This window comes from Narcine bancroftii, chromosome 5 (genome assembly GCF_036971445.1).
Source record: "Narcine bancroftii isolate sNarBan1 chromosome 5, sNarBan1.hap1, whole genome shotgun sequence".
NCBI lineage: Eukaryota > Metazoa > Chordata > Chondrichthyes > Torpediniformes > Narcinidae > Narcine > Narcine bancroftii.
Window position 1 is genome coordinate 36,626,095 of NC_091473.1, and position 12,931 is coordinate 36,639,025.

General features: G+C 37.9%; 1 protein-coding gene across 8 annotated transcripts in view; it reads left to right on the forward strand.

Annotated features, from left to right (window-relative positions):
- magi1b (membrane associated guanylate kinase, WW and PDZ domain containing 1b) overlaps positions 1 to 12,931 on the forward strand; it is a 444,703-nt gene that overhangs the window by 323,392 nt on the left and 108,380 nt on the right. For all 8 annotated transcript variants that reach the window (XR_011357460.1, XM_069937122.1, XM_069937124.1 and 5 more), the window contains 3 exons: positions 602 to 721; positions 7,814 to 8,017; positions 10,283 to 10,481. Coding sequence is in view for 7 of the 8 variants with exons in the window: in XM_069937122.1 (XP_069793223.1) it covers positions 602 to 721; positions 7,814 to 8,017; positions 10,283 to 10,481 (523 nt within the window). In the remaining variant the exon portion in view is untranslated. The remainder of the gene's footprint in view (positions 1 to 601; positions 722 to 7,813; positions 8,018 to 10,282; positions 10,482 to 12,931) is intronic.

The window sequence follows — 12,931 nt, forward strand, 5'->3', positions numbered from 1 at the left end:
TTGCCTAACAATAGCTATCCTAGAAAGCTCAAGTATTATTCATCCATCATTAGTTTCCTTGACTGGTCAGAGAAGAAGCATTGCTTGATTTACCCCTCCAATAAATTATGGGGGAATAAATAACAAAGAGTTTAGAGAGTAATTAGATGTAGATTAGATCACAGCATATCTGTTTAACATGGAAAAGATCAAAACAATTATAGATAACATACTGCGCTGTAGTTAAATGCAGTGCCAGAAGAAGGGATCAGGGTCAGATTAGTTGGGCAATAAGCCTGCAGCTGACGTGGACTTTTACCCCCTCCATAAATCTTCGTCCGCGAAGCCAAGCCAAAGAAGAAAATAACATTTGAAGAAGTTCACCAAAATATGAGATGGATGGAGTACTTTATGCAATTCATTTGAGATGTCACCTCCTCAAACAAATCTCAGAGAGTGACTGTGAATATACCTGGCTCATCTAGTTATGAGACCTTGTGTAAAGTTAGCAAAGAAATGGTAAAAGTAGAAAAAGACAAAGGTTTTTATTAAAAGTACCCCTGCAGAAAAGCACTTCAAAATACATGTCAAAAATTAGATTCTTGTATTCTTTCCTTTCAAGGCACAACTCGACCACCTCGTGACGGTGAAATTCCTGGCATTGACTACAACTTTCTCACAGTAAAGGAATTCTTTGATCTGGAGAAGAGTGGCACTCTACTAGAAGTTGGGACATATGAAGGTAAATGTTTTGCAAATAAATAATTATATTTTACATGAGCACTAACTGAAAAGTACATCACGAAAATCTGTGGACACCGCAGTTGAAGTAAAAAAAAAACAAGATGCTGGGAAATCTCAGCAGGTCAAACAGTGGCCTTTATGTAGCAAAGGTAAAGATACATAACTGACATTTTGGGCTTGAGCCCTTAAACAGCACTTCATTTGTATATCCACAGAACTCATTTACTGCATCTGGTGCTCCCTTTGTGGCCTTCTCTATATTGGAGAAACCAGTTGGAGATTGCTTCACTCAGCACCTCCTGTCCGTCTGCAACTGCAACCTCCCAGTAGTCAACCATTTCAATTCTGAGTCACACTCCCAAGCTCACCTGTCTGTCCATGGCCTTGTGCACTATTCCACCCTGATCACCTGCAGATTGGAGGAGCAACATCTTATTCTCAGTCTCCAGCCAGATGGTCTTAACATTGTTCTCTACTTTCTGCTAAACTTTCTCACCTTTTCTTTCCCCTCCCCCTTTCCTGTCTTTCCAGTTCTCTCCTCCCTTCCCCCTTACCCACAGTCATCCCTTCTCCCCCTCACTGCTGCTGTCTCTACCCAATCATCTGCCTTTGCCACCCCACTCCCCTACCTTTTCTTTAAGATGTCTGCTGACATTCTCTCACACCTTAATGAAGGGCTCAATCCTGAAATGTCAGTTCTGTATCTTTACCGTTGTTGCATAAAGGACATTGTTTGACCTGCTGACCTTCTCCAGCATTTTGTGTTTTAACTGCAAGTTGAAGATCTTCATCATCAAAGCTTCCTCATTTTTGAGTCAGAAGTTTTTTTTTAACGAAACTGAAAAAAATTCTCGTTTGTTTATTTTCCAAACTACCCTGCATTTTTGAACCATTGAGTTGTCTTTTTTTTTAACTTGCTTTTTCCTCCTGTTGCGATGTGAAAAGCAGGCATTTTGAGCTAAAATGTTGGAAAAAAAAAATGAGTGACAGGTTGACCATTTAGTAGAACACAGCTACATCAGATTTGAAAACATGAATTTCCAAATGAGTGGTTCATGTAATTTAAGGAATAAATTTATATGTTGAGAGCAGCACACTTTCACTGTGGGAAGTTCTAAGAATTTGATGTCTGTGCACTAAATAACGCGCAGCAGTCCTTTACTAATTAGCTGTTTACATCATCCTAAAAATGTCTGTGGGCTGATTCATTCTACTCTCACTGTGCATTACCAATTAATATTATTCCAATGCAAACGTGAGTAGTAAATAAAGAACTTCCTCTCTGGCTACTTTGCTCATTGTTTCCTATTGCACCCATATGCTTAATGAAACACCCTTTTGCTTAATGCTAACCATAAATATTCATCAACACTATTCAAGCTTTGGAGGTCCTAACATGCGAGAACCTGAAATGTCAGCTGAAACCCATCTTTAAAAAAAATATTTTATTTTAATTAATATTGAAGTAAATCAGGCTAGTTTACCTCCCTGCTTTTAGTTCCCTGAAGAGGGCGAATCAAACTTTTCCTGAGTGCTGTGAGCATTGGTTTGACATTCTAATTTGGAAATAAGAGCTTGCCAAATCCAGTTACTTATTGTTGTGGCTTTTTTTTCTCCACAATCCTTAATTTAACTTTTGTCAAGCCAAATTTGAGTCAAGTAGTAAAAGTACACATCTTATGACTTAACATTGCACTTGCAGCCCTGAATTTCACATCACGGTAGAGGAGAACATTAAGCTTTCTTAGTCTAATGTTAAATAGCTTTGCCATCTGGAATTTGCAATTTCCATAATCTGGCACACTCCATTTCTTGCTGCCACAGCAGAAATCCAAGTCTGAAATGAAATCACTTCATTGGCACTTCCGTCAGAAAAATGCTGGTTTGCCATACTTCACAGTTTGTCATAATGCTTACTTTAATTAAGTGTTAGGTCCAAAGCCAAAAGCATCAAGAGCAGCCTCTAATAGCTAAATGGAACTCGAGAGGAACATAAATGAGTTTGAAACCACCGATGAACAAAAACACTGTGGATAATTTGTACCTTTACTGCTGGTGATGTGTTGGCAGAGCAAATTGGCCACATGTTGTAGCAATGAACCAATTTTTGTTTCCAGTGATCTATTCCATATTTTTATGCCAAAGAATATCACCTCAATATGGCCATATTCCTTAAATTTTATTGCAACATACTGGTTACAACTCCAGGAATTTTACATTGTACCTTCAAATCAATATTTGAATCAACATTATGACAGATCAGGAAGCATTTAAAATTAAAGCAGTACATTTTTAGGAGTTGAACAAATTTGTTGCTGATACACAATAACAATCACAATTGGGCATCTTATTGGGAAGCTATATAAGCTCATCCTCCTGGTATGTGACATATTCGTTTGAACTTCTGATTCTTCCAAAACCATGAACCTGCACAAATAAAATCATCTGGGATGTTTAATGACAAATCAAATTACGTTATTTGCAGAAAGTGTGTGTTATGGAATCTGGTCTGGCAGATTCTGTGCCTTGCTGTCCGTAGAAAAAGGTGTTGGAAGAAAAACAAAATATTCATTTTTTTTATTGGCTTAGCTCAGAGTCTAATCAAAATTCCCACACCAACACAATGTGCATTGCTTGCTGAGCCCTTAAGATTAGATCAAAGTATCTCCATAATGAAAGGCTGAAAAGTATACCTTAAATAGAAGCTTTTAAAAGCATAAATTATTCTTAAGTGCTGCATTTGCGGAATGCATGCATACATGGTATATTGGCCGTTACAGATTCAGAAATGGAAATATTTTCATTCTTAATTAAACTAAAATTTGTTATGATTCAAAGTAATTTACATGAGATTGCTGAGGGCTGTGACTGGATTTTGAATTCCACTATCCTGTTGGTATATAATCAGCACCCAGTTGAGAATGGCTATGAACCACGAATTGCTGGCAATTGGGGCCAAGTGTATGTCTGTCAACAACTTGTTCGAGGATCCGGCCTTATGGTCGTATCAGTCCTCCTCTGTGTTACTCTTTGGCTAAAAACCTTGCTAGTTCCTGGACAGAATCTGTCAGCCAAGTAGGTTGATAGCAAGAGATGAAAATTTGGCATAGATTTTGTCAAACTTTGTGTGAATATTTCCATTAGGAAGAGGAAAAAGAGGTCCTCCAGCCACAAACTCCAGCTATATACCCTTTCCTCTTTCTACACTTTGCCCACCATGCCGATTCTCAGTTAGCAAGGGAATGAGAATACAAATGGTACTGAGGAAATCTGGCACCAGGTATTTCTTGACTGTTTTCTCTGAGTCATGTTTATTTACTTAGATATCTCTGCTGGATGAGCTGATCCATCAATTCCTTCACTTTCCCAAAGACACTGCCATTGGATTGATGTGAAAAAGATTATTCTGTTGTGGAGCAGATCCTTTTAAACTGTTCCTGATTTCTTAAACATCTGCCCAAATATTTCAACCCCTGACAGTAGGTTTAAGAGCTGTGGTGTCACCCTTTTAATACATTAGATATGGCTGCTGTTAGAAAGGTATCTCTAAAGATTTTTATATCTGAGGTTATATTTTTTATGAGCTGAATATCTACTAGAAAATTAATCTTTTAGATTTATATTTTTATTTGAACTTTCTTATGATTTGATATTCTTTTGGAGGTTTAAAATGATCTATTTTGCCAAGAAATCTGAAATTTATTTTGTTGTCATGGTGGTCTTTTCTTTTAAAGACCTTTCTTAATATGACACTTATTTAATGGAAACAAATTTCCTTTGAAAACCCAAGCCAGTAATCTGAGCAGGTTGCAGACTAACATTACGAGGGCATTTGTTCTGTGCATACCTCCTTCCTTTCTGCCAAAAGGTACTAGCAGTATTTATGTAGCAGGTGCCATGGTTCCTGAAACTGTCCACCCACCTTATGAAGGCGATGGACTGATCACTGATCATTGTTCTTTGTCATGCTTCCTTTATTTGATTTGCTGCCATCTAGTCGTTTAAATCATCACGTTTACTCACTGACAGTCATGGCACTGTGCATTAATTAGCTTGTGTTTTCACTTCCTGTTTCCCTCTCCCATTTCCTTGTCCTCTCTCCATCACCATAAATCAGAATTAGATTTATTGGCATGAACAAGTCATGAAATTTGGGGTTTTGCCGCAGCATCATAGAGCAAACATTCATATTATAACCATCGTACAACATTACTATTAAAAAAAATAGTGCATGAAAAGCAAGGCAGTGTCTTTGGTTCATTGATTATTCAGCAATCTGATGGCAGCGGGGAAGAAGTTATTCTTGTGCCGCTAAGGCTCATCTTGAGGCACCTGTACCTTTTTCCTGATGGTAGCAGAGCGAAGAGGGCATGGCCTGGATGGTCGGGGTCTTTAAGGATAGAGGCTGCTTTTTTAAGACACTGCCTCATGTAGATGACCTTGATGGAGTAAGGTCTGGTGCCTGTGATACCACAGGCTGAGGTAACAATCCTTTGGAGTTTTTTTTTCCTGTCCTGAACATTGACACTTCCACACCAGACACCGATGCAACCAGCCAGAATGTTCTCTACGGAACACCATTAGAGGTGTAGAACTTTAGAAGTGTAGAACCTGTAGAACTTTCCTGGTAACTTCCTCAAAAAGCTCAACAAGTTTAGTTAAAGAGGACCTACCAAGCACAAAGCTGTTATCAGTCCCAAACTATGCCAATGTGAGGATGCTCTCCAAAGTCCATCTGTAGGTGTTTACAAAAGTCTTCGGTGACATACTGAATCTCCTCAGACACCTCACAAAGTATAGCCGCTGGTGAGACACCTTTGTGATTGCAATAATGTGGAGGCTCCAGGACAGATCCTTAGAGATGATTACACCCAGGAATTTGAAGTTCTTGACCCTCTCCACTACTGAGCCCTCGATGAGAGGACTGGGTCATGTTCCCTGACTTCCTCCTGAAGTCCACAATCATCTCCTTGGTATTGCTGATGTTGAGTGCAAGGTTGTTATTGTTACACCATTCAACGAGCTGATCTATCTCCCTCCTGTACGCTTCTTCATTGTCGTTTGTGATTCTGCTGACAACTGTGGTGTCATCAGCAAACTTGTAGATAGCATTGGAATTATGCCTGGCCACACAGTCATTGGAGTATGATGAGTAGAGCAGTGGGCTAAGCACACATCCTTCCCTGGTTGATAATCAGTCAGGAGACTTTGTTTCCAATTCCTTCTGACTGTGGTCTTCTGATGAGAATGTCAAGGATCCAGTTACAGAGTGGGGTACAGAGGCCTAGAGTTTGTAGCTTCTTGACCAGTACTGAGAGAATATTGAGTCTTCATCCTCTTGAATGGTGTTCTGACGTTAAGCAACAGACGTTGCTTGTACAAATGAAGTATTTAATTTTTGAATTGATAATAGCTTCACAGTACAGTATATATTTTCACATAGCAATGGATCAAAATGGGTTTCTAAATGCTGTGCAAGGTATAACTTTTGGAGGTTATGAACCCACAGATCATAATCCTGTGGACAAAAGCTTCTATTGGAACCTCAGTTATCACTATGCAGATACATGGAGGAATAAACCCAGTGGCAGCAAGCCAATAACTAAATAGATAGATGAAAGCTCAAAAGTATTTGAATTTAAAATTGTTTGCACCCACATCACATCTCAGTAAGTTCTTGCTGACACGGATTTTCATTGATAAATGCAAAAATGTATGAACTTCTGCAAAAGTGTTTAATTCAGAATATTTTAATGATTTTGCCAGAGCCAAATTTCACTGGAATATTTCAGCATGCATTTAGCTGGATTTTAGATCTGCAATTACCAATGTTGGCAAGTTTCATGAGCCCTATGCAAAAAACACATCCAGAACTTACTCCCAAAGCTCCACTGACCACTTTTGAGATGTGCTCTGCTACTGCATAGCAGTTTTCTAGTGGCAGAGAAAAATCTTGCTAAGATTCCCCAGTATTTATGGTGGGAAATTTTCATTCAGCCTGTGTGCCATGATGAACCTGGCACAGGATAATAGAGTATAGATTGTATGGTTACAGGAATGACAAACATAAATAATGCATGTTATTTAATGCTTGCAATTTTTAAAAGGGCTTTAGTTGTTTTTAGTTATTATTTTAGATATTTTTTATTTCATTCACTTTAAATCATTTTGGTAAATCGTTGAAAGACAGCAGGGCTGGAGACAGGGCTTTATCAGGGTTCCAAGGAGTTTTGTAGATATTGTCAAGCCCTGCGAGTATTAAGGATATCACCATTTGACTCAAAATTATCTGGACTAGTGGGATTAATCTCCTGAATACAGCAATGATAGCTGAGGAGAATGAGGAAATTTGAGAGGAGTGAAACACCAAAGTTTGCAGATGCAGTGATTAAAGTAAAAACACAAGTTGGAGAAATTCAGCAAGTCAAATAGTGTACTTTATATAGCAAAGATAAACCTTACTCCATCAAGGTCATCTACTTGAGGCAGTGTCTTAAAAAAGCAGCCTCTATCCTTGTGCCTTTCACAAAGGTATGAGCAAAATGTGGGTAGGCGCCTGAATAAAATGGTGGGGAGGGAGAAGCACAGGCCCATAGGCAAAAGATAATAGGTGGATAAAGGAGGGAGGGCACAAGAGAAAAAGGGGGGGGAGCGGAATAGCTCTGTGAATGGAGAGGGACGAGGTGGAGAGCTGGAGGAAAGGAGGCAGAGGGAGAGTAAAGGGAGGGAAAATGGGGAATGGACTAGCAGGAACCGGAAGTCGATATTAAGCACCTGATGCTTAATTTGGTGGCGAGTATGGATGACAGGTCCCACTCAATCAAATTCAGATCATGGTGCTACCCAGAGAAATGAAATGCAAGATGATAGGAGTAACAGTTTTTAAAAAAAACCTAAATTAGTGAACTCCAAAACTTGTGGAGATTGCAAAGTTCTTTGGACATGCATCTGGACACAGAAGGCATTCTTTATTGAAAGAAGATTACAACCACTGAAGCTGGTCAAAGAAAGGAAAAACAAAGGAATCTGAGGTTTTAGGAAATTTTCTGCATTTCTTAATTTAACGAGTAAATTTGAACCTGTTGCTTAGGTAACTATTATGGAACACCTAAACCTCCAAGCCAGCCATACAGCAGGGAAGTAATTACCAGTGATGCTTTGCGAGGTCCTCTATCTGGCTCAAAGCCGACCCCAAAACGAAGCAAGTCGTACAATGATATGCAAAACGCTGGAATAGAACAACCAGAAAATGAAGATGATGAGGAAAATCCTGAAATGAATAGCAGTTTTACAGGTAATCTGACAGATTCCATGAGATCTCATCAACAAGTTTAAAATTAATCCTGCTTAAAGCTGTATTGTAATGACAATTAAGAATTTGTTCAGTTTATTTAGGACAAGATGGAAAAAGGAACTGAATAATGGTTTAAAATCCATCATACAATTGTTAAAATATATTGTAGGCCAGATCATGATGTATAATATGATTAAAAAGATGGAAACTGATTGTAGAGATAATGGTTGGTACCCTCCACATTCATGACGCAGGGAGTGAGACTCAAACCAATGAAGATATTTGTTGATACACCATTACCTCAATGGTTTCCCTCAGAATCTAATCTTGAGTCCACCTTTCCTTCATCTGCAACCTTAATGTAGACAGTTGTCTGAGGGGCAATGCCACTTTTCAAGTAACCCCATCGCCATATCTTCTCTGTGTGGCAGCCTGATTGTTCAGCAATCAGCCTCACTCAAATTTCAAAACAGACTTTCTTATCAACTGTTACGAGCTCCAAACCCCAATAACTGACTGTAATCCCGATTCAGCAACCATCTCCAGTCCAAGAGACTGATGGTGGGTGGCCTTGGCATTGGTTACAACCTTGAGTGAATACCTGGCCCATATGCTCAGAAAAGATTATCTGCTTCCACTTCAGTTTCCACACCTACTCCTGTCTTCATGATTTGATCATCTTTGTCCATGAAGCATTTTTGCCTATCTTCTTTTTCTCCATATATTCACCTCGTGAAAATCAGCCATGTCCTCATACCAAATCCAATTCAATGGTCCTTGAAATTTAAGAATTTTCACATTTAATTCTCTTTATGACATTATTTTAATATCTCCTGCACCAGTTTAATTTTCCTGATGTTCAATCTTTTGACCTCCCTGGAAATCTCCATGCCACTTCACTACCAGAGAGACAACTGTACTGAGTGCTTGAGGCCTCAGAAAATGAACTCCTCTTCTCATGGTTTCATTTCTCCCGACTTTTTCTCTTTAAAAAAAATTCCTTGCTAATCCATTTGGGTTGGTTGCTAAGGATTCTCATTTCTATATTGTATGTTCAGGAATTTTGTTCTATGAAATGTTCTGCATAAAAATATGAATTGTATGTATAATCAAGGGTGATAAGTAATGCATTTACTTCAAAAGAGGTATCAAGCAGGGACCTTTCCTGCCTTTTCCATTATAGAAAACTTCCATTTGAAGGGAAGTTCAAAGTTTCACTGCATTTTTTAAAGTTCTGTACAGAAGGTCTATGTTCCTCAATCAACACAAAATAATAATCCTATTCATCTTTGTGGAAGCTTGACGATTGCAAAAATGGCTTCTGTGTTTGTGTACATAACAAAAGCATTCCATTTTGAAGTAACAAAATGTGCTTTAAAATATTTTTGAGACTCGAGGCGATACATGAATATGTCTTTGTTTTCCTTTCAAAGAAATGTTAACGTCAGCATCCCTAAAGGTTGATTTTTTTTATAATCATTCTTAATTGTCAAAAATTACAAAATGATTGGGCAAAAAAAAAATCTACACTGTGGTTTACTGTCAGCTTGCACTTCTCAAAGAAGTGGTCAATTGTGTACATGTGTAAATCGGGGAATTTCCTTCAATACTATTATTGCCCACGCTACAGAGACAGGCATTTCATCTGACCTCTTTGTGAATTAGGAAAAAAATGCTTGATGCAATAGTAGTTTTAGTTGTGCCTCATTTATTTCTCTCAGGGAACTGTTTTACAAAAGGATAATTTCTGTCATTCAGATATAAGAAACATTAGGGAAGGCTTTTGTCCATTATGTGTTGTTTTGAAGATTTTTTTGTGATATTCATAATTAATCTCACACCTTTTCACAAAATCTTCAGCGAATATGAGTATTTGATACCATGTAATCACCACTCATGGGGTAAAATGCCATTCCCTTGTGAAAGTCATGGCAAACCTCTTATCTCGGCAAAGCAGAAATTTCTTTACACCTGCATCTTCAAAACCAGAGCTGATGTTCTGAGTTAACTATCAGATTTCTAATGCTTTTTAATACATTTAAAACACGATGGGTACCTGGATTTGTTAACTTGAATGAAAATGTGAAATATTTTGTTTACTTCCATAACATTTTTGTTTCTAGGTAGCATTTTGAAAATGCCTTCTTTCCTGATATTCTAAAGGTTGAGCACTTAGTCTGCCCTTTTGACTTTTTGTTTCCTTGAAGACTGCAAGTTTGTGTATCTGGGTGTGCAAATTTTAAATGTTTGGCGGATTGATTTTAGATTCCAGTGAACAAGACGAGCACAGCACCTCCAAAGAAGCAACACCACTGTATAGCGTCCTCGCTAGTTCCAATAGCCATCAGGCAGAGCTGCCACATCAACCAGTTAATCACTCTGACCCTGCGGTGGACACTCTTGGCCCTTTGCCTGACAACTTGGAAATGGCATTCACTGAAAATGGAGAAGTCTACTTTATTGAGTGAGTATTTCCTATTATTGAAACATGTTTGTCCAGTAAAGCCATATTCGGCAAATTATAAAGTCTATTCATGAAAATTGAGAACTTCAGAAAAGGGAATATCAAATTCAAGCAGAATTGCTGGAGATATTTAGGAGATGAGCCAACATGTCAGGTTGCTAACATTTCATTTCAAACTTACTTTCATAATATAGCAGTGATAATAAAGGAGTCTAATTTTCACATTTTTATGGTGCTGCAAGAGCAATATACTGACTGACCTAAAACTGAGTGTATTTCAAAGAACTAATGAAGCTTACTATCAATGCATTAAGTGTTATTGAATGGCATGGTTTGCTGTAAATCTTCACCTAACATGAACCTGTAATTGTCATTAGTCAAATGTTGAGGCCACATTCATAATTGTTTGGGACCATTGAAAATGAAGTAGCACTGAAATTGCTTCCATGAACTTGACATCAATGGGCATCTTTAATTGGAGTTCTCAGAAGTTTGGTAGAAGTTGAAGCAAGAATATATATTGGAAACCATATTCCAGCATTCAGAAAGATCATTGCTGATCCTATAGCTCAGATATGTTTTACTATTGGGTTCCATATCCTCCGATTCATTTTCATGCCTAAAAATCTAAAAGTCCCATGACTGAGCATCCGCAGCCCACCCAGGTAGAAAATTCCAAATATCTACACAAATACATTTTTCTTCACCCCAGTTCAAAACAGCCATCATGATCCTGACCCTCAAGCGACCTGAAATCAGCCTCTTGATCCTTTCAGAAGTTTGTATCTCTCAACGACATCATAGCTCATTCTCATTAACTCAGTTATTGAAAGTTGGAATGGAGGAGGTGATGGAGGGAATATAGATGACTCTTTCCTTATTCTAATATATCCAAGTTTCCAAGCATCATCTTCCATAAGCATGAACTACAATATTTTGAATTTCAATTTCTTTTAATCCAATAAATCCAACTCTGTGGCTACTGCCTTATGTAGTTTTAATTCATTGATAGAACTGATAAACATTTTGTATAGCTTTGCATTAAGACTTGCATAACGATGAATAACAAAGCATTTACTGTATAATGATACAAAAGCTTAGAGATACTAGCTTAAAGAAATGCACAAACTTTAAAGAAATGCAAAACATTATTTAATAAGAGATGCACAGAAAAAATTCTCATGCTCACGCTTCCTTCTTATCTGGTTGAATAATGAGCAAGTCATTCATCTGACAGATATTATGACATATTATGTTATAGTCACTATGGTAACACCATAAACAATAGTTCTCTTAAAGAAGACCGGCACAAAATTAAATAAGAATAAAAAGCACAAGGTTTTAACCTTTACAGGAAGGACTGAGATCCTGGAGGGATTTGCACTCAAGATTAAAGCTTTATAATCTCAATCCAATAAATCAGTTTGTTGTGTCTGGAGATGTTACTGAACAGTGAGCATGATGACCACCTTCCCCGAAAGAAGCATGGTTTTCCCTGGGGTTGGGTGCGTCTCCATTATCAATTCATTTTAAGAGGTTAGCAATAGAACCGGTTTTATTTTTAGGTCTTTGAATAAAATGGAAAAATTCCTCAGCCTCCCGCTGTTTCAGATTATGATTTTTGCTCATTCATACTTTCTGTTCCATTCATGTGAAGCTGAGAAAGTTTTGGCTCAATGACAGTTCCTTGCCTCTGAATCAGAAGATAGTGGATTTAGATCCCATTGCAGATAGTTGAACACTTAATTTTAAGGTTACGGAGAGAAGGCGGGGACGGGGTACTGAACTTTAAGATCAGCCATGACCTCATTGAATGGCAGAGCAGGCTCGAAGGGCCGAATGACCTACTCCTGCTCCTATCTTCTATGTTTCTAATTGTACTGAAAGAGCTCTGCACCAATGAAAATGTTACTCTTTATGCTGAAACATATTGTCAGGTTTCTTTGATATTACCATTATTTCAGTTTTCTTTTTGTTTAAAGGTAGGCTAAGTCTTCTGCTCTCTGTGTTGATAGTAGATACTAATTTTGTAGATTTGCTTCACTGTTTGCTATCAATACTGTATCAACAGCATAGCAGAGGTTGTTGATATTGTGTGCTAAATTTATTCAAATAGGTCTTGTATACGTCTCATGATGTTTTTACTGTACAGAGGAAAACCTGCCTGATGATAGAACCCAGTCCTGACTCAGAATCAGAATTTTATTGTCATGAACAAGTCATGCAATTTGGTATTTTGCAACAGCATCATTGGGCAAACATTCATATTATAACCGTCTTACAACATTACTATTTAAAAAAAGTTAAATAATAATGCACAAAAAGTAAGGCAGTGTCTTTGGTTCATAGATTATTCAGGAATCTGATGGCGGGAGAAGCTGACCTTGTGCCAATGAGTGCTTATCTTTAGGCTCCTGTACCTTTTCCCTGATGGCAGCAGAGTGAAGAGG